This window comes from Saimiri boliviensis, chromosome 2, assembly GCF_048565385.1.
Source record: "Saimiri boliviensis isolate mSaiBol1 chromosome 2, mSaiBol1.pri, whole genome shotgun sequence".
NCBI lineage: Eukaryota > Metazoa > Chordata > Mammalia > Primates > Cebidae > Saimiri > Saimiri boliviensis.
The window spans coordinates 65,516,317-65,536,511 of record NC_133450.1 but is presented as its reverse complement, the minus strand read 5'-3'; the positions used below and the strand labels follow the sequence as shown (position 1 = coordinate 65,536,511).

The window sequence follows — 20,195 nt, the reverse complement described above, 5'->3', positions numbered from 1 at the left end:
GCAGGTTTATAGCATTGCTGCTGACAGAGAAAACAGAGCTCAAAGAGGACTTGCCCAAGGACACAGCAGAGCCTTCACGTGCCCAAGGACACAGAGGTAAAGCCTTCAGGATTCAAGGTCAAGAGTGATTACTCTGGCTCTGCATAACATGCAGCCTCCGACATCTCATTACTGCCAAAATTTATAATCCAGGCTCCTTCAGGACACACCAAAAATGTTAACAGCATAGTAATACCCACGACTTCTATTTATGCAATGGTTCTCAGTCAGGGCGTCTCACGGACATTACTGCCAGGGACTCTATAATTGGGTGAGATAGGTACAAGCATCTCAACAGATAAGGCCATCAACTGCCAAAGCAGTTAAGAGACTGGCCTATGTTTACTTGGTTAATAAGCAGAACCCTGTCCAGTGATATTTTCTTAACTCTACTGGCTCTATTGCCCCCACCCGTCCTGGGAGCTGGGGGCAAATCTGTTATCAAGAAGAGTCATAATACTATTTGTTTTTTTTTTTTTTTAAGGCGGAGTTTCGCTCTTGTTACCCAGGCTGGAGTGCAATGGCGCAATCTCGGCTCACCACAACCTCCGCCTCCTGGGTTCAGGCAATTCTCCTGCCTCAGCCTCCTGAGTAGCTGGGATTACAGGCACGCGCCACCATGCCCAGCTAATTTTTTGCACCTTTAGTAGAGACGGGGTTTCACCATGTTGACCAGGATGGTCTCGATCTCTTGACCTTGTGATCCACCCACCTCGGCCTCCCAAAGTGCTGGGATTACAGGCTTGAGCCACCGCGCCCAGCCCATAATACTATTTTTAAAAAATCACTTCTATCAAACAATTTAGACTTTTTCTAGAATAAAGCAAAAACAGATTTTCATTTTCAAGTAAAGCCAAAAGAAAGTCTAACTCCTCCCACATAACTGGATCTGGTTATCTCCTTACCAAACATGGCCTCTTCTGTGCCAGGCAACGCAGGGTGAGATAAGATGCTGCCATCCTTCACAGCAGACAAGGTGCTCAAGCATTTTCCATAAAGACTGTGAATTTTTGATATTGAAAAGGTACTAAACTGGCTCTGGCAAAACAAAAGGTATTTCTGCCAAAGGACCGTATTATTGGGATGTAAAAATATCAGTTTCTGCCACTCTTTGACCAGAGTGGAGGGCTCCCAGAACTCTGTGCAGAGCTTCAGCTTGGCCAGTTTCAGATCCACACTGCTCTGGTTGCTCTCAATGGCCCGCTCCAGAATGGCCAGCTTCTTCTCCAGAATGAGCTTCAGGGACCTCTTTCGCTTTTCCTGCTCTCCTTCCTCGATGGCATACAGGCCAGGACTTTTCATGACCTCGTCCTCAACAACAAAAACACCAATTTACAAATGCAAATAGACCTGGGGGATCCTGAGAGTTTCAACAATGCTTAGCGACTTTCTTACCACCCCCTAGGGAAATGTCATTCAGATTTTCTTAAATCACTGGTTTGCCACAATTTCTTTTAAAGAAAATTTGGATCCTAAGGTGCTTGTGTCACCTGGTATATCTGATCTTGTGCTTATTTGGATCCTAAGGTGCTTGTGTCACCTGGTATATCTGATCTTGTGTTTATTACTTAACTGTCCACTTTTTGTCATTTGAAACTTTGATTTCTATATCAATGACTAACAAACAATGCCTTGAAAGTCTTTCTTAAGAGCAGACATTACCAATAAAAGGGCCAAATGTGGGACAAAATATGGTAATTGTATGACTGGTTCAAAACGAGGGACTCAGACAAACCCATACGTTTTCCAAAGGGAGCGCATGGCTCTAACTGGGTAATACACTGGGCAGCCCTTTCTCTTTCACAATTCTGTGAGCTCTGCCCTTTCTGTGTACTTCAGGAATGCCTCTCCCTATCTGGTGAACGCCTCTTCTTTCACGATTGTGTTCCAGTTTCCCCTTTTCCTTCTTGGTAGCCCTTTCTCCTCCCTCACTGTAAGTCACCTCTCACTCCACTCCCAAGTTACACATTACAGCATTTACTACCCCAGGGTGCACTCATTCTTCACATGGCCATCTTCCTCAATGGACTTTTGAGCAAGCTCAGGGCAAAGGCTCTCTTCTAATCATCTCTGTATACCCAGTGTCAAATTTCCTCATAAGCTCAAAAACTGCTGCAGAGTCCATCAGTTCGCCCACAATCATGAATGTTCCTCTAAGGTAAGAGAACTGGGATGGCAACACATACCTGAAAAGCAACAAATGCCATCCACAGCTGCGTATCCCGCGGATTCTCCCGCACCCTCCTGTTGAACTCCTCCACCCTGGCCTTGAGAGCCGCACTCTCGCTGTCTGGCTGTGTGTCTGGCTGCTTGGATTCCTGCTCTGGAGGACCCTGTCCTTGTAACCACTGTGTAGTTGACTGATCATAAATCCCCAGAGGATTCAACCAGGTTGTAACAGGAGCTGCATCTTCCAAGTCCTTCACTGGTATAAAGGAGGCGGGGTCAGATGATGGAGGTTCAGTTTTACTGCTAATGGCAACTCCATCGATGTTCATTAACCCCACACTCTTCTTAGTAAAATAGCGTTCAACCTGCTTGTGTGAATGCTTCTTCTCTGTGGAAGTCCCTTCCCAAGATATGCGTTGCTTCGCAGGATTAATGCCAAGGCAGGAGTCTCCTTTCCTCTTGTATCTTATATTAGGAAAAGAAAAAATGTTACTGAGGGAATATGTGCACTACCTCTGAATGATTGAAGGCTCATTAGACTCTTGTTATGCAAGTTAATTGCATCTAGCCAAATTCACCTTACCTTCAAAGTGTTTCTATTTGGAGATATACAAGGACCAGCAATTAACTTTCTTTCTGCTTGGCTTGACTTCTTCCTGTAACACTTCAGCTTTTCATTAACATCTCATGAATTTAAGATCATGCCTGTCTGCTAGATCTTAGTAATTTCTATTTTCCTGAAGCCTTGTAAAGAACTGTCACACACATTATGTTATTCGATCATCACAGCCACATGTGACAGGCAAGGCAATAATCATCTTCCCTCTTTTTTTTTTTTTTGAGACGGGGTTTCGCTTTTGTTACCCAGGCTGGAGTGCAATGGCACGATCTCGGCTCACCACAACCTCCGCCTCCTGGGTTCAGGCAATTCTCCTGCCTCAGCCTCCCTAGTAGCTGGGACTACAGGCATGCGCCACCATGCCCGGCTAATTTTTGTATTTTTAGTAGAGACGGGGTTTCACCATGTTGACCAGGATGGTCTTGATCTCTTGACCTCGTGATCCACCCGCCTCGGCCTCCCAAAGTGGTGGGATTATAGGCGTGAGCCACCGCGCCCGGCCTCATCTTCCCCTCTCTTAACTGTTCTTAAATGACACAGGCCTGGGAACCTGGATCATCTGTCTCCTAGACTAGTCCTGTTTCTTTAATATTTTCCTGTATCCCTACTTAAGAAGATAACATAGAGGCCTAAGATTCTTTTTTTAATCCTGAAACAAAGTATGTCAAATGAAATTACACTTGGTTATTTTCTACTCTAGAGAAAGAGGCTGGGTTCTACAATGCTTTTATGGAACGTGTAGGTGTCCCCAGAGTTAACAAACACATGACTACTAAATATTTGCACAGGCAAAAGCTAAGGAAAATTGTACATTTTTCTGTATGTATGTTAGCAAACAACTCAATTTTAAAAATGGACAAAAGATCTGAACTGAAATTCCACAAAAGAAGACATGAATAGCCAATAAGCACATAAAAAAATACTCAGTATCATTAGTCAACAAGGACAGGCAAATTAAAACCACAATGAGGTACCCCACACACCAACTAGAACAGTTTTTAATATTTAAAAGGCTGACAACACCACATGTTGGTGAGTAACCTGGGGAGTGATCAGAACTCTCATCTGCTGTCAGCGGGAATGTAAACTGGTATAATCACTTTGGGAAAAGATCTGGCTATTTCTTAAAAAACTAAACACAGACCTGACCTATGACCCAGCAATTCTATTCCTACGTATTTACCCAAGAAAAAGGAAAGCACATGTCTACACAGAGACGTGAGCACGAATGTTCTCAGCAGCTTTATTCCTAGCAGCCGAACACTGAAAGCGTCCACATGTTCACCAACAAAAGACAGAAAAGTAAATGGAGGTATAGCCATACAATGCAACACTACCAGCAGTAAAAACAAGCTACTGTTAAGTGCCTTACGGATGGATGGATCTCAAAAACATTACGCTGACTGAAAGAAGCCAGATACAAAAGAGTACACACTGTGTAATTCCACTTACGTGCATTTTAGAACAGGTAAAAACTAATTGATGGTGGAAAAAAATTAGAACAGTGATTGCCTCTGGGAGGATGGGGTGCAGAGACCAGAAAGAGCACGAGGACACTTTTGGGGGTCATGGTAATATTTCACATTTTAATAGAGGTTTGGGTTATACAGGCATGTTTATGTTTGCCAGAATTCAAGAGAATGAAGCTTTGTGCATTTACACTGCATGTAAATTTTCAATCAAAAGAATAAAACTAAATACTGACCTCTAGTTAATAATACACACACTGAAGTAGTTGGGGGGTTGTTTATTGATCTAAGTGTACTTTGAAATGCATCAAAAAAATAAGATGGGTTGATGGACGGACAGATATGATAAGCAAGTATAGTACAAGGTTAATGGTAGACGTAGGGGCAGGAATACGAGCATTCACTGTAAAATTCTTTCAATTTTTACTGTGTATTAAAATTTTTTCCTAATAAAACTGGAAATGCTGTGGGGAGCAAAAGGCAGGGGAGAACTGCCTTCATCTTCTGTCAGCTCCCAGGACGCACTGCTCCACTTCACCCTGGTTCGGGGCCGGGCTCTCTCCCATCACCTCTATGGCTTCTCCACCGCCAACAGGTCCCCTCTCTGAGTGCCTCTGCTCCACTCACTAACCACACACGGTGCATTCCACTGGAGGGGACTATTTTCTCACACAGACATAAACATTCTCTCTCAAACCCTTTAGTCTCACTCCCAATTCTTTCTGGATTTTCGCATGATAATCTCTTGCCATTCCATTTATGAGTCAAAAACGACCTTAACAAAGGTGTGATGAAATAAAATAGCACTAATGTAGTTCTAAACGAGGCTGTCATTCCCTAAGGAACAAACTTGAAGTTAGAAAGCTAGTTTTGTTCTCCTTAATTCTCTGTTAATACTATTGATTCCTCATTAGTCTCACAAAAAATATACAGTATTTCAGATATTCATGAAAACTCCTGAAAAATGTTTACTGTTCTGACTTTAACAGCTGCATTTGTGTAAATTAGATGAAAATGATAAGAGAAGGAAAAAACATGTTACCGGCCTATATTACTATCTACTTTCAGACGCTACATGTCTTTCAGTGTGTATTTACTGTGTGCACATATATCCTTTAGTTTTTGTTTTGTTTTGTTTTGTTTTGTCTGAAGCAGAGTTTTGCTCTTGTTGCCCAGGCTGGAACGCAATGGTGCGATGCCGGCTCACTGCAACCTCCGCCTCCCGGGTTCAAGCGATTCTCTTGCCTCAGGCCCCCGTATAGCTGGGATTACATACATGCACCACCACACCCAGCTAATTTTGTATTTTTAGTAAAGACGGGGTTTCTCCATGATGGTCAGGTTGGTCTCAAACTCCCGACCTCAGGTGATCTGCCCACCTCAGCCTCTCAAAGTGCTGGAATTACAGATGTGAGCCACCACATCCAGACGTCCTTTTTAAAAACAGTTGATATCACTCCAGCCTGGGCAACAGAGCAAGGCTCTGTCTCAAAAAACAAAAACAAAATCAGCTAACTTTCACTTGAATAATTCCAAGTGAAATTAGTTTATTAGTGAAATTAGTGAAATTCCAGGTGAAAATAGTTTCAAGCCATCCTTCCTACTTATAAGCATTTCTGCATACCATTAATCTTAGAAAATATAATTTTTATTGACTTCAAACTGTTCCATTGGATGGATGTGCCATAATTTATTTAACCACTTCCCTACTGTTAGACATTTAGGTTGTATCCAATTTACTTAGCATAAGATCTTAATAATTAGAACCTAGGCTATAATTTAACACAATATCCTCCCAAATGAAGGCATTTTTCCTATAAAATCCTTATCAAATAATCAACTAATGGCTGGGCATGGTGGCTCACATCTGTGATCCCAGCACCTCGGGAGGCTGAGGTGGGTAGATCAGTTAAGGCCAAGAATTTGAGACCAGCCAACATGGTGAAACCCTGTCTCTACTAAAAACACAAAGATTAGCCGGGTGTGGTGGTACATGCCTGTAGTCCCAGCTACTTGGGAGGCTGAGGCATGGGAATCGCTGCAACCCTGTGAGCCAAGACGGCACCACTGCACTCCAGCCTGGGCAACAGAGCAAGGCTCTGGCTCAAAAAACAAAAACAAAATCAGCTAACTTTCACCTGAATAATTCCAGAAGTAGGAACCCCCACTTTGTTTCAACATTCCATGAATGCCGTATGTATATTTAATTTAAATGAATGCAGCTACTGGCACTTGGCCATAAACAAAACAAAACTAAAAACGCAGGGAGCGGGGAGGGGCAGAGGAAGATAGAGTGCATTTTACTGGAGCACACCATTCTGCCCAAAATCTACTCAGTGGGTCTGCACCCCAGGAGGAGTGGGGCTGGCAACACGGACTTGCCTTTCCTTGCTTGGCTTCCATTCTCAATGCCCTCACAGTGCCAGACTGGTCAGTCCAAATTCCAACCCCACTATTTACTAGTTGGGTGACTGTGATCAAGTTAAAAATATATAAAATAAAATTTAAAATGATCGGTCTGTGCCTCAGTTTCCTCATCTGTAAAATGCAAATAGCATGCCTATATCATGCAGTTGCTATTAATTTTTTTTTTTGAGACAGAGTCTCGCTCTGTTGCCCAGGCTGGAGTGCAGTGGCACGATCTCAATCGTGACTCACGGCAACCTCCACCTCCCAGGTTCAAGCGACTCTCATGCCTCACACTCTTGCGTAGCTGGGATTACAGGTGTGTGCCACCACACCTGGCTAATTTTTATACTTTTAGTAGAGACAGGGTTTCACCATATTGGCCAAGCTGGTCTCGAACTCCTGACTTCAAGCAATCTACCCACCTTAGCCTCTCAAAGTGCTGGGATTACAGTTGTGAGCCAGAGCAGATGACTAAAAAAAATTTTTTAGGGTCTCCCTCTGTTGCCCAGGCTGGAGTGCTATGATGCAATCATAGCTCACTGCAGCCTCAAACTCCTTCAAGCAGTCCTCCCACCTTAGTTAGCCACCCGAATAGCTGGGACTATAGGCACATGCCACCATACTCAGCTAAGTTTTAAAATTTTTGTAGGGATACAGATTCACTATGTTGCTCAGCCTTGTCTTGAACTCCTGGCCTGAATCCATCCTCCTGTGTTGGCCTCCCAAAGTGCTGGGTCTACTACAGGTATGGGTCACTGCACTTGGCCAAAAATGTTTATATATGTAAAGTCCTTAGAAGAGTGTCTGCCATATAATGAGGGTTAGATAAGTTTAAATTATTATTATTTTATCAAAGTTGGCTCCTAAACATAAGCCAAGTATTTTATCTGGTGTATAGCCAAAGAAATAACAATCTATTCCAAAAATGGAGAAAAACTGAGCTAAACTTCACCATCAGACAGTATATTAGTCTTAAGGAATTTTCCAAATATAGTTTGACTTCAATTTTCAAGTTATATACTAACTTTAGAACCTAACCCCTGCTTACCATAATACTCGACACCCAGTGTCACTGCGGGATGCTCACATGAGTAGAAGATATGCTACTCTACACTGAGCCAAATGTGACTTCCTGGAACTTCCACTCATTAGTACTGGTTCTGACTTCACAAGCCACACAAAATACTGTCAATCCAGCCTCCAAGGGACAGTCCAACAAAGCTTAAAGACAATGATCGGAGGTGGGAGGGGGAAAAAAAGAAAAAAAGACAATGATCATATCCCTGCCTAGGCCAAATGCCCATCTAGTCCTCACATGACAGTGCTAGTCAAATCCTAACTGTTCACCTTCATTTCAGTGCTCTCGGTGTGTCAGTGTTCCTCCTAAAGTGTGAAAATTCAGTACCTGACATAAAATTGTGAACTGCAGAATCAACTAGTTCCACTTTGTCAACAACAGAATGATGAGTTTTTTTTTCAGTTGCACTGGACCCACAGCTTGCATGTCACGAGCACGTGCAGATGAATCAAGTGTGCACAACTGGTGACCCCAAAGCCAGGGAACAAAAAGGTCCACTGCATAGGGAACCAAGACACCTGAACCAAGGAGCATGGACCAAATTAAGAAGTGAGGGGAGCTGCTGCAATATGAACTTAAGTGCCAAGAACCCTACACTGCCTGTCTGCATAACCAATCAAACCACGCCTCGATCCATTTTCCTAGCTCCCTCACAGTTACTCTCTTCCTATAAAACACAGATCTCATCTGGGGGTGACAGCTTCAAGTGCTACCTCCTGTCGATCTTGCCATAAAGTTGCTTCTTTTCTTGAAAGCTGGTGCCATCGTATTGACTTCTATGCACTTGGGGCATTGAGCCTATTGCTCAGTGACAGTATTCCCACTTTCCTCTTAATAGCTCAGAGTGCCATGAGATCGATAACTTCCCAGACCTGAATACTAAAAGTTATATAGCTATTAATCCAGGCAAGATGTATCTTGTGTAAACTTTACCGAATTGCTAGGAAATCACAATGGGCTAAGCCCTCTAGCAGCAGTACCCTTGTGGTTTAGATTCATCAGGCTGTCTCCAGTGACTCTCTTCCTAAGGTCTGTGCCATTCATTAGCAAAAGCTCAGAAGCCACTCTTTCTTAGTAAATCCTCCTCTTTTCATCTTTTAATAAATATTAACCCTTTATATTTACACACCAATTTCCAATTCTGTGTCAAATATTCTGATATTTAAGTGCAAGGCACGGCAGAAGTTACAATTTCCAATTTACAAATGAAGAAATGGAGGCTCAGACAGGTCAGGTGACTTGCCTGGGACTATATTGCTAGTAAATGGCAAAGTCAGGATGACAACCAGAGTCCTCTGTTTCCAAAGCTAGAAAACGTCCTACCACATACCCTGTCTCATCTTTCTGCATGGGCAGTGAAAGAACATTTGAAATGTGGGCAGAGACATAAGGGTTCAAATTCCAACCTTGCTGCTGCCTGGCTGCATGACCTTGTGCAGTTACTTAACCTCTCTGTGATTCCTCTGCCTCATTTGTAAAATGAAAGAGCTCTCCTCCTCTTCACAGAGCAGCTGTGATGATCAGACAGGGTAACTTAAGTGAAACAATGTATACAGCACCACGGCCACTACCTCATGTCCAATCTCTGTTGACTGCCCCATTTTTTATTGGGATCTACCACATCTGGGGCAGTGCCCTGCGGTGGCATGGAAAACCAAATAATACCTCAGGGAGCATTAAGATTACTGAAAAATACATTAATACATTGAAAATATAATGGTCATTTATACTCAACCATGAAGTTTCCATTGACAGTAGGTAGATCAAATATGTACTGAAGAAAACAACTGTTATTAACTTAGCAGGAAGGAAATTTTAGTTGGAATTGCCTATGTGGTGAGGTAGAATGTCGGGATGAGTGACAACAGGATTAAAATTCAGAGATACAGCAAAGTAATGGAAACTGAAATTTATTTCACAAAGTCATTGGCCTATAAAGAATAAAGATTTCCAAGATCTCCTCTTGGCTTTTTATTCCACAACTGATGATTCTCTATCTTCAACTCTCATTATCTGTAAACTGTTTGGAAACAGATTGTGTGTTACTGTTCTTTAAGTTCCCAACAGTTTCTTACAAAGTACTAAATATCTAAAGCAGGGGTATCAGATATGATTTGGCTGAATCTGCAACCAAATCTCATCTTGAATTGTAGCTCCCATAATCCCCACGTCATGGGAGGAGCCCAGCGTTAGGGAACTGAATCATGGGAGCGGGTCTTCCCTGTGCCATTCTCATGATAGTGAATAAGTGTCACGAGATCTGATGGTTTTACAAAGGGCAGTTATCCTGCACATGCTCTCTTACCAGCCACCATAGAAGCACAACTTCACTCCCTTTTCACCTTCCACCATAATTTAAGGCCTCCCCAGCCATGTGGAACTGTGAATCCATTAAACCTCTTTTTCTTTATAAATTATCCACTCTCAGGTATTTCTTCATAACAGTATGAAAATGAACTAATACAGTACCCAATATTTTGGGTTCCCTGGGCCCCACTGGATGAAGAATTGTCTTGGGCCACACATAAAATATACTAATGCTATTGATAGCTGATGAGTTTTTAAAAAAAAAAAAAAAGAAAGAAAGAAAGAAAGAAAGAAAGAAAGAAAAATCACAAAAAAATGTCATAATGTTTTAATAAAGTTTACAAATTTGGGTTGGGCCTCACTCAAAACCATCCTAGACCACATGAAGCCCAAGGGCCATGGGTTGGACAAGCTTGGCCTAAAGGGTTTAGTAAGTACTCAAATATTTTTGATTGCCAGATTAGAGGGGATAAGTTCAAACTCATTACTAAAGCATATATCACCTATTTTTATGATTATCTGATGGTGTATGCTAGAAACATTTTGAAAATGTCCTTACCACTAAATGCCATTTTTTCAATGACAGATGTGGGGGGTAAATAAAAAGCTTTGCAACTTTTAAAGACGGCATATAGGTTAGACTGAATGGTTACCAGATATTCTGTCACAATTACTTATTATAAGGTACTTTTGGATTCACTTATTAACAAATATTAATCGAACACCTTCGGTGCCAGGCACTATGCCAAGCACCAGGGAGAAGTAAGCTTAATCTGACTTACCTTCAAGTGTTAAGCTTTCATTTTAGAATATGAGATGAGACATGTGCCTGAACAATGTAATAAAAACCAACAGAATTGATGAGAGAGAGAAACAGGGAGACAGACAGTGCTAAGAGAGCTCCGAGGAGAAAAAAGTTACTTTCCAACGGCGAAAATCAGGCTAAACAAGGTGGCTACCTTGCTATATCCCCTCGGTAGAGAGACTTGTACTCCCAGTTTGCAGGATCTGGTTTCTTATCTGTTCTGAAGGTTTCTCCTGTCACAGCCTGAATGTCCTCAAGCCAAACAAAGCGATGTCCAGTATCAGCTGCAGCATTATTTCCTTGACTGTGGGACAAAGGAAGAAGGGACTTTAAAAATCTTCCACTGACACAGTTGGCATTTTCAGCAATATTAAACACTTCGAATTCCACATGGCATCAAATATATCGAAATACATAAAATGTACATGTGCCATAGAGATGGAAGAGGACTCTCGCTCTGGGCAAAGAGTTTTAAAAAATAAGGGAAGGCTGGGCGTGATGGCTCACGCCTATACTCCCAGCACTTCGGGAGGCCGAGGCAGGCGGATCACGAGGCCAGGAGTTCAAGACCAGCCTGACCAACATGGTGAAACCCCATCTCTACTAAAAATACAAAAATTAGCCAGGCACAGTGGCACGCACCTGTAATCCCAGCTATGTGGGAGGCTGAGGCAGGAGAATAACTTGAACCCAGAAGGCAGAGGTTGCAGCGAGCCAAGATCGCACCACTGCACTCCAGCCTGGGCGACAGGGTGAGACTCTGTCTCAAAAAAATAAGTAAATGATAATAAAGCAAAACCTGTCACCACTAAATGACACTCTACCAACAAAAGAAGTCTTCTTGTCTCAAAAATTAACCCGAATAATACAGGTATACAGGAGTTCTTTTAAATATTTCATTAACATTACTGTAACTTGAATTTCCTGTATATTTATAAACAAGGTCTTTTCCTAAAAAGTATTCCTGCTCTGAGGCACCTCGGAGGGCTAGGCAGAGGCAACTACCACACCTCCAAAGGTGACAACCACCGACATTAATGTGCACTGCCCTAACTTCACCTAACTTACTTGAAAGTGACTACTTTATTCTAACTCAAAATTTCTTTAAAAAGCCATGGTTCGGAACTGTTCAGCCTCCACTATTACTTAGGCTTGGTCTCAGCCTCATTTTTACAGTCTGGACTTTATTCACCGTTTTGCTTATACTTCTGGACCTCGTATGTAAAGGGCAGAATCACAAGACTCCCCGGAAGACAAGATCCTAAGCTATCTCTCTGAACCAATGTGTGAGCTGGCAGTCTTTCAGCTCAGATACAAAAGTAACCACTCCTGGGGCGTTGAGAGGGAGGGAAGGTTCCCCCCACCCCCCACCCCCACCCCCACCCCGCCCCCCGGCATCTAACATCTTCTAGAGAAAATCAGTTGATAATGCTACTGATACAAGAAGCTGCCAAAGTAGTCAAAACAGCCATTAACTTTTGTTCCATCTCTGCTTTTCAGCTCTGCCCAGGTAAAAATAAAGATTCTGGAGGCTTCTTAATTATTCTTGGCAGGCAATACAATGGAATGACATTTCAGAAACACTAAATAGCTACTCAATACATAGTTGTTGAATGATGAGCCTCAGGTTAATGTATGGAGATTTTAACACATCCCCCTTCAGAACAACTGCAGAGGGCTTTCTGTCTAAGGGCCAATGAAAAGATGGAGAGCTTACTGCAAACTGATTGAGCCATTCGAGAAAGAAATGGAAAGCCAACCGGAAGAAAAAAGTATAAGCCAGCTGCAGACCACTCCTGAGGCGTAATCAGGCATTTTCCTCTCCTACTGAGCTAAGGAAGCAGGATGTGGTAGTCTGGGCTCTGTGCGAGGAAGGAGGGGCCTCCACCTGAGGGTGAGGGAAAACTCATCCCAGAAATCCAAGGTAAGTTAGTAGCTGTGGCCTCTGGGGAAGCCATTCATCACCACCCTGAAACAGAGTCTCATGTGGTCTGCTACCCTCATGAACCCACTTTCCTGACATCATGGAAAGAGTCTCACAACTCCCTAATACTGTAGTCCTTGTCTATGTGGAAAAAATTCTTCCAAGTCACATTCTCAGGAAGAGAATACATAAGTTAATAACAAGAAAGTAAAAAAGAGGGACAAGACAATCGTAATAAGGTTATTCTATAAAATATCAACAAACTTAAAAATGCCATCTGAATCATAAAACTATCCAGTTTTATCTGGATCACAAAACTCTGAGCTGTAAAGATCCCCTGACATGATTCAGCATAGGCTGAAATTAACTATCCTTCAAGTTCTAAAGATAGTTCCTGTGCGGTTTCGGGAAATCCTTTAAAACTCATTTTCCTCAGCTATAAAAAAGGACAAGTGGCTAAAAGGCGAATTTTTGGGAAGACGTAACAATTAAAGTAGCTTGCTTTAAAGACACAGTAAAAAGTAAGGATACCAAAAACATATTCATTCATTCGTTGAACAAAAACGCATTAAGTGCTTACTCTGTGTCAGGCCCTGTGCACCAAGTACTGGGGGAATATAGTGGTAAGCAAGACAGGTCTGATTCCTGCACTCAAAAATTCAGTCAAATTCAGAACCTTTTGGCTCGACTGCTTTATTTGTTCCTCTAAAGAGCAAGCTTGGGTTGCAGGTAGAGCATCTGAGATACACAGAGGGCTGCTACATCAATCTGGCTCCTCTGAGCCACACCGGTCTCCAGTGCTCTCTAGCACAATCTGATGACAGAGGGATCCCCTAAGCCTGCAGTGACTGGCTCTCAGATGGAAGCATTAACGGCCAGGTTCCAGACTTGCTCTGACGTAGAGCTCTCACTGACATCAATGGGACTTCTAAGCACACAATGGAAGTAACTAACTCCTGAAGACCGGGCGCAGTAGCTCATGCCCGGAATCCTAGGACTTTGGGAAGCTGAGGCAAGTGGATTGCTTGAGGCCAGGAGTTCGAGACCAGCCTTGGCCAACATGGTGAAACCCCATCTCTACTAAAAATACAAAAATTAGCTGGGCGTGGTAGTGCATGCACTGTAGTCCCAGCTACAATGTATGCCTATAGTCTCAGGCTGAGGCATCAGACTCGCTTGAATCCGAGAGGCAGAGGTTGCAGTAAGGTGAGACGGCACCACTGCACTCCAGCCTGGGTGACACAGTGAGACTCCATCTCAAAAAAAAAAAAAAAAAGAAAAAAAATTCCTGAAGAGTTGCAAAAATATCAACAGCACTATTTCTTTTTTAAAGATGTTCTAGAGAAGTACCTAAGTTTTCTCTCTTCTAGACCATATGAGCAAAAAAAAAAAGAAAAAGTTAAATAAGCAACAATTCAGGTAGTTTCACCATATGCCACCTCTCCACCTACAGGCAAATACCCCTCTACTTAGGAAGAGTTCAACTAGGAACAGAGAAAAAGCTGTATTGAGCACCTATGCCGTAGCTGTTCTGCAGAATGCACTGAAATATACACTCAAGGTAGAAAGCAGAGTAGGCCAGGAGCAGTGTCTCATGCTCATAATCCCAGCACTTTGGGAGGCCGAGATGGGTGGATCAACTGAGGTCAGGTGTTCAAGACCAGCCTGGCCAACATGGTGAAACCCCATCTCTACTAAAAACACAAAAATTTAGCCAGTTTGGTGGCAGATGCCTGTAATCCCAGCTACTTGGGAGGCTGAGGCAGGAGAATTGCTTGAACCCAGGAGGTAGAGGTTGCAGTGAGCCAAGATCATGCCACTGCACTCCAGCCTGGGCAACAGGAGTGAAACTCTGTCTAAAAAAAAAAAAAAAAAAAAAAACAAACAGAAAGAAAGCAGAATAAAATGTGGGAGAAATAAAGCCCCCAAGGAATGGACATACTGTAGTCATGAACTGTTTTATACCACCTTCAACATAGTGGTCCTGAATAAATATGAAAAGGAAAAGGAAAAACATGACAATTATTTAAGTGCTATGTTAATCTTAAAATGTGTGTGATCATGTACACACACAGGAGGTGATAGGAGTGACTGGATGAAAGACACATCAAGGCAGAGAAAGAAGATTTTGTTCCTCTTACCCTGAGTGTGGAGACCCATGGCCCTCAGAAAGGGAACCCTTAACTATGCAGTTAACTGACTCACAGGCCCACTGCAGCACATCCGCCACCTTTTGAAAATCCCAAAGACTTTTTGTCTGAACCAGACTCACCCAATCATTACTGTGGTGTCCTAATAACATTTCTCAAATGAAATCATGTCCCTAATTTGTTCCTTTTCTTTTTTAAACTGATATAATGGTAGAGCTCTCTTCTGACTGACTGAACGGTTATTCAAATATCTAATTTGTGGCAACAATTAAAGGAGAAAAACTCAAGACTTAAAATATCATAGGGACTCAAGAAGAGCAACCTACTTCGGTTTCTCAGATTCCTTTTTACTGCCTCCGATGGTTCTGGAAGGTTTGTCCTTTTCAGAATCAGTGTCTGTCTCAGACCTGCTGCTACTCGACTGTCCATGTTTCCTCTTTGTTTTCTTATGATGCTGGTGCTTCCTTCTTTTCTTTTTCTCTTTCTTCTTTTTTCTGCTTGTTTGTTTGAACTTTTTGTTAGTGTCACTTTCATCTGAAGGCTCTGATTTCAGAGGACTCCTGTTTGGGAAAACCAACTTTAGAATTCGTTTCTAAAAAGACGTAGGAAAAATAATAACCCGTAATTAAGTCAACGAATAGTTAAGAGGGAACTCTATAAATGTTCACACAGATTTACTGTTTGCCTATATATTAGACAGTAACTTCCTGCATTACACCTCACCTGCAAGACTTAGGAACTGGACCTCAAATAAAAACACGTGAAGAAATTCTAATTTTAATAGTTTCTAAACCTATATTTCCACATTTATACATCTTTAAATGAAAGTAACCTACTACTTATCAAATATATACATATATATATTTTTTTTTTGAGACAGAGTTTCACTCTCGTTACCCAGGCTGGAGTGCAATGGCGCGATCTTGGCTCACCGCAACCTCCGCCTCCTGGGCTCAGGCAATTCTCCTGCCTCAGCCTCCTGAGTAGCTGAGATTACAGGCATGCGCCACCATGCCCAGCTAATTTTTTTGTATTTTTAGTAGAGACGGGGTTTCACCATGTTGAGCAGGATGGTCTCGATCTCTTGACCTCGTGATCCACCCGCCTCGGCCTCCCAAAGTGCTAGGATTACAGGCTTGAGCCACCGCGCCTGGCCAAATATATTATTTTTAAGACATTATGAAAGGTTTGCTGGGTGCGGTGACTCATGCCTATAATCCTACTACTTTGGGAGGCCAAGGCAGGAGGACTGCTCAAGGTGCTTGGGAGATTGAGACAAGCCTGGGCAACACGGCAAGACCTCATCTTTATTTTTAAAAAATAAACTGATTAAATTTAAAGCAAGCATTGTAAAATGTTTATTTTCAGTGTCATATATTAAGCCAACATGAGGTTAATGGGAAAAAAAAAAAAGCACATTTAATTGTGGTCCTTGTTTTCAGAGATGACGACAAGCTCTTCTTCCTCATTACTGAAATATCTAATATCTACCAACTCCCTCTCATGCATCAACTATTCTCAATCTCCAAAGGCTTCTTACACATTTAGAGCACGGGGTTTCACAGCCTATTCACCTTATTAGTGAAACCACCTAGTCTATATTTGTGAGAGAGCTTATTTCTCAGTTCAATGGTCTAAAACAAAATTCCTTCACAGCTGAGGAGAGCGATGTGCCATCTTGCTTTCCCTGATGTTTTCAGGCCATTTTTAATCTTATATTATACAAGCTCCCTCTATTTTTACAAAAGGGTTGAAAATGCAGCTAAAGAAATATCCGAATTATGATATTCTAAAGGTTACTAATGAGGTTAGTAAAGTTACTTGAGAATCACAATGATGCCATTTCCCTCTTGGCCTAATTACAGGCACTAACTGTGTCATGTACTTGCCACTGCAAAGCAAAGCAAAGAAACAGTACAAGAGGTAAGGAAAAACAGTCAAAGATTACCTCATTACTTTAAGTAAGAGTTTGACATAGCTCTTTCATTAGAGTTTTCTAAGGAGCATCATTTCAGCTAAGCTATAGACAGTAAGCTGACAAAAACGAAAACTCATCTGTCAAACAAAAACTACCTTGACAGTGGTGACCCTTCAGAAACATGGGCTGTGGCTGCTTCAGTTTGTTGGCTCCGGGACGTTATGGATCCGACACAAAAGCTTGGGTTGCTCAGCCAGTCTAACTCTGCACAGATAAAAGGAGAAAAGATCAATGAAATTAACTCAATATGATTCTAAAGCAGGAGATCTATCCATCTCATCAGCTGACATCCTAATTCACAGCCAATGTCAGCCAGACATTTTGAACAGTCAGTCCAAAGTCCACAGAAGCTGAACAGAATCCATGAAATTTTTATTTCACAAGGCATGGCTTTAATACACTCTAAAATATTCAAGGCAGAAATCCTTCTGTGATATGAAGCTGCAGCTTAAGCAAAAGCCACGTAACAAGTACAGCCTAAAAGGCAACAAGGCATGATGCATTCCATCCATCCATAGTGTCTAATGAGTACGAATGTTTCCAAAGCATTAGGCTTTTATGACCTCAAATTTGATTCAGACCATTCCTAATTGTATTAATCCATTCTCCCACTGCTACAAAGAAATACTCAAGACTGGGTAATTTATAAAGGAAAGAGGTTTAATTGACTCGAAGTTCCACATAGTTGGGGAGGCCTCAGGAAACTTACAATCGTGGTGGAAGGCGAAGGAGAAGCAAGGACCTCCTTGACGTGGTGGCAGCATAGAAGAGAGTGAAGAGCCAAGGGGGAAGAGCCCCTTACAAAACTATCAGATCTCATGAGGACTCACTCACTATCATGAGAACAGCATGGGGAAAACTGCCCCCAGGATCCAATCACCTCCCACCAGGTTCCTCCCTTGATGCATGGGGATGAAAGGGATTACAATTCAAGACGGGGGGGGGGGGGGGGGGGGGGGGGGGCGGGGGGGGCACACGGAGTCAAACTATATCAATAACTGCATCTTAGTAAAGAGAAGACACCAGAATGTATGCTTTTTGACAACAGGTACTGTTTTAATCACTGGCTTATAGTAGGTATGCAACAAATACTTGTGAGAAAGACGAAGGAAGGAAAATCCCAAAGAAAGAAAGGCATATTAAACAGCACAGAAAAAAGAGAAAGAAGTGAGAGATTCTAACTTAAGTGCCTACAGCAGGCCAAACACCAGACTAAGCACTTACATCCTTTTCATCTTTTAATCCTCACAACAGGGTGCTATGGGAGGTATTATGATCACCATTTTACAGAAGAGGAAACTAAGACTCAAAGGGGTTAAGTAATTAGTAAGGTCACACCTACTAAATGCTAAACAAATGCTCATGCAGCCTTCCACTGTCTTTTTCCTTCTGAGGTTGGCTCCCTTCACTTGGGGCTACTTCTTGGCAAAAGATATGTGAAACTAGTTCCTATTGCTCACTGAGATCAAAATTACTTCCACAATAATCAGATTCTATCATGAACCAAAAAAAGTGGAAAAAGACAGAACAAACAGTATTCAGGAAAAGATGCTCTCAAACAATTCCAGTATATTTCTACATAAATATTCTAGATAGTGATGACAGCTGGAAGAAAATGTAAAGAAATACAGACATCACAACGTACCATGTGTGACTCTTCAAAGTCCTTCAGAAGACAAAAGAAAGGCTTTTTAAATTTGAGAGATGGGGTCTTGCTGTGTTGCCCAAGCTGACCTCAAACTCCTATACTCCAACAATCCTCCTGCTTCAGCCTCCCAAGCAGCTGGGACTACAGGCAGGCCACCACTGTGCCAGGCTTTTGAAGATGCAATTGAGGCTTTGCCGTATGGCACTACTGTGGGGGGAAAATTTCAGAAAGAGATAAAACTCAGCCAACACATCTACTATATTAGCACTTTGGGAAGCCGAGGGGAGGAGATCACTTGAGCCCAGGAGTTCAAGACCAGCCTGGGAAACATAAGCAAGACCCCATCTCTATTTTAAAAAGGAAAGGAAGGAAGGAAGGAAGGGAAAAAGAAAAGAAAAGAAAAGTCTTGGGTTTTGAACCCGAATCCTCATGGACCCTCTGTGACCTTCATGCCAATGGAATGACCTTCTGCAGAGCAAAATTTATTTTCACCTGACAAGAAGTTGTGTTTTATTTTTTGATAGCATATTAACAGTGGACATGCATGAAATATTAGAAGTAACAATCACTGTGTGCCAGGCCTGGAAAGATTTTGGAAGTCCTCTAGTCCATGGACTTTCAAAATTTCTTAGGCAAGGAACCCGCTTTTCAAATGGAATCTCCCAGAGAAGTCCAAAATGAAGAACAGAAAAGGCAGGGATGTTCTCTAGTTGGGAGTTCAGAGGGAGGAGCTGGGTCTGAGAAAGCTCTTCAGAGCACAGCCTGGACACCTCCGCCTCACTTACAGACCAACAGCTGGAGGCCCAGCTATGGCTATGGGCACACATCTGAACCTGAATCTGTGACTCTTCATCCAGTTCCCTCCACCCCACACCATGGAGCTTCTCTTCACTTCCTCAACTAGGGAGGCTGGTTCTCCTAAAGCCTCCCTGCAATTGGTACATGGGGCTTTTATGGCAATCTTCACATTGTAATCTCATTATCTTCCCACTATACTCTAAGCCAAGGGTCAACAACTCAAATCCTTATAGAGACCAGATTAGTAATGACTGCTGAGATACTACAGAAGTGGCAAAAGAAAAAAGAAACAAAAATATTCTGCCAAACAAATAACCAACTGGCTTACAACTCCTACATCCAAGTTTCCAGCTCCCTCCCCTCCTCCCACCTGTCACTTCCCAAACTACAGGCCCCATGAGGGCTGAGGCCATGACTATTCACTACTGTACTCCCAACTCCTAGCACAGTGCCTTGGTACAAAGCAACTGGACTCGATAAATAACTGTTGAATAAATAAAATGAATGAGAATATGGACCACATCTTTGCATGTTTATATCCCCAACACCTAATCAAATGAACAAACTGAAGAAATTTGAAATCTTCAACAAAAAAAAAATCCATTATCTGGGCATAAAGTGCAACTAGTATAATTCTTCCTTTCTTCATTGTAAATGTATATTTAAATATTACGTAAGTTTACTGAATACCAACTACATGCCCAGGCACAGGTCTAGGTATTGGGGGTACAGTGGGGAACAAGAAAGGTTCTGCTCACATGGTGCTTACAATCATAAGCTTCACTGTCAAATAATACACTTG

The 20,195-nt window shown here is 42.2% G+C and overlaps 1 protein-coding gene across 3 annotated transcripts in view; it reads right to left on the bottom strand.

The window, feature by feature from the left end:
* NRDE2 (NRDE-2, necessary for RNA interference, domain containing) overlaps positions 1–20,195 on the bottom strand; it is a 55,100-nt gene that overhangs the window by 22,247 nt on the left and 12,658 nt on the right. For all 3 annotated transcript variants that reach the window (XM_003939864.4, XM_010350580.3, XM_010350579.3), the window contains exons 2-6: positions 17,043–17,151; positions 15,296–15,529; positions 11,050–11,199; positions 2,226–2,673; positions 945–1,350 (exon numbers count right to left, since the gene is read on the bottom strand). In XM_003939864.4, the coding sequence (XP_003939913.1) occupies positions 945–1,350; positions 2,226–2,673; positions 11,050–11,199; positions 15,296–15,529; positions 17,043–17,151 (1,347 nt within the window). The remainder of the gene's footprint in view (positions 1–944; positions 1,351–2,225; positions 2,674–11,049; positions 11,200–15,295; positions 15,530–17,042; positions 17,152–20,195) is intronic.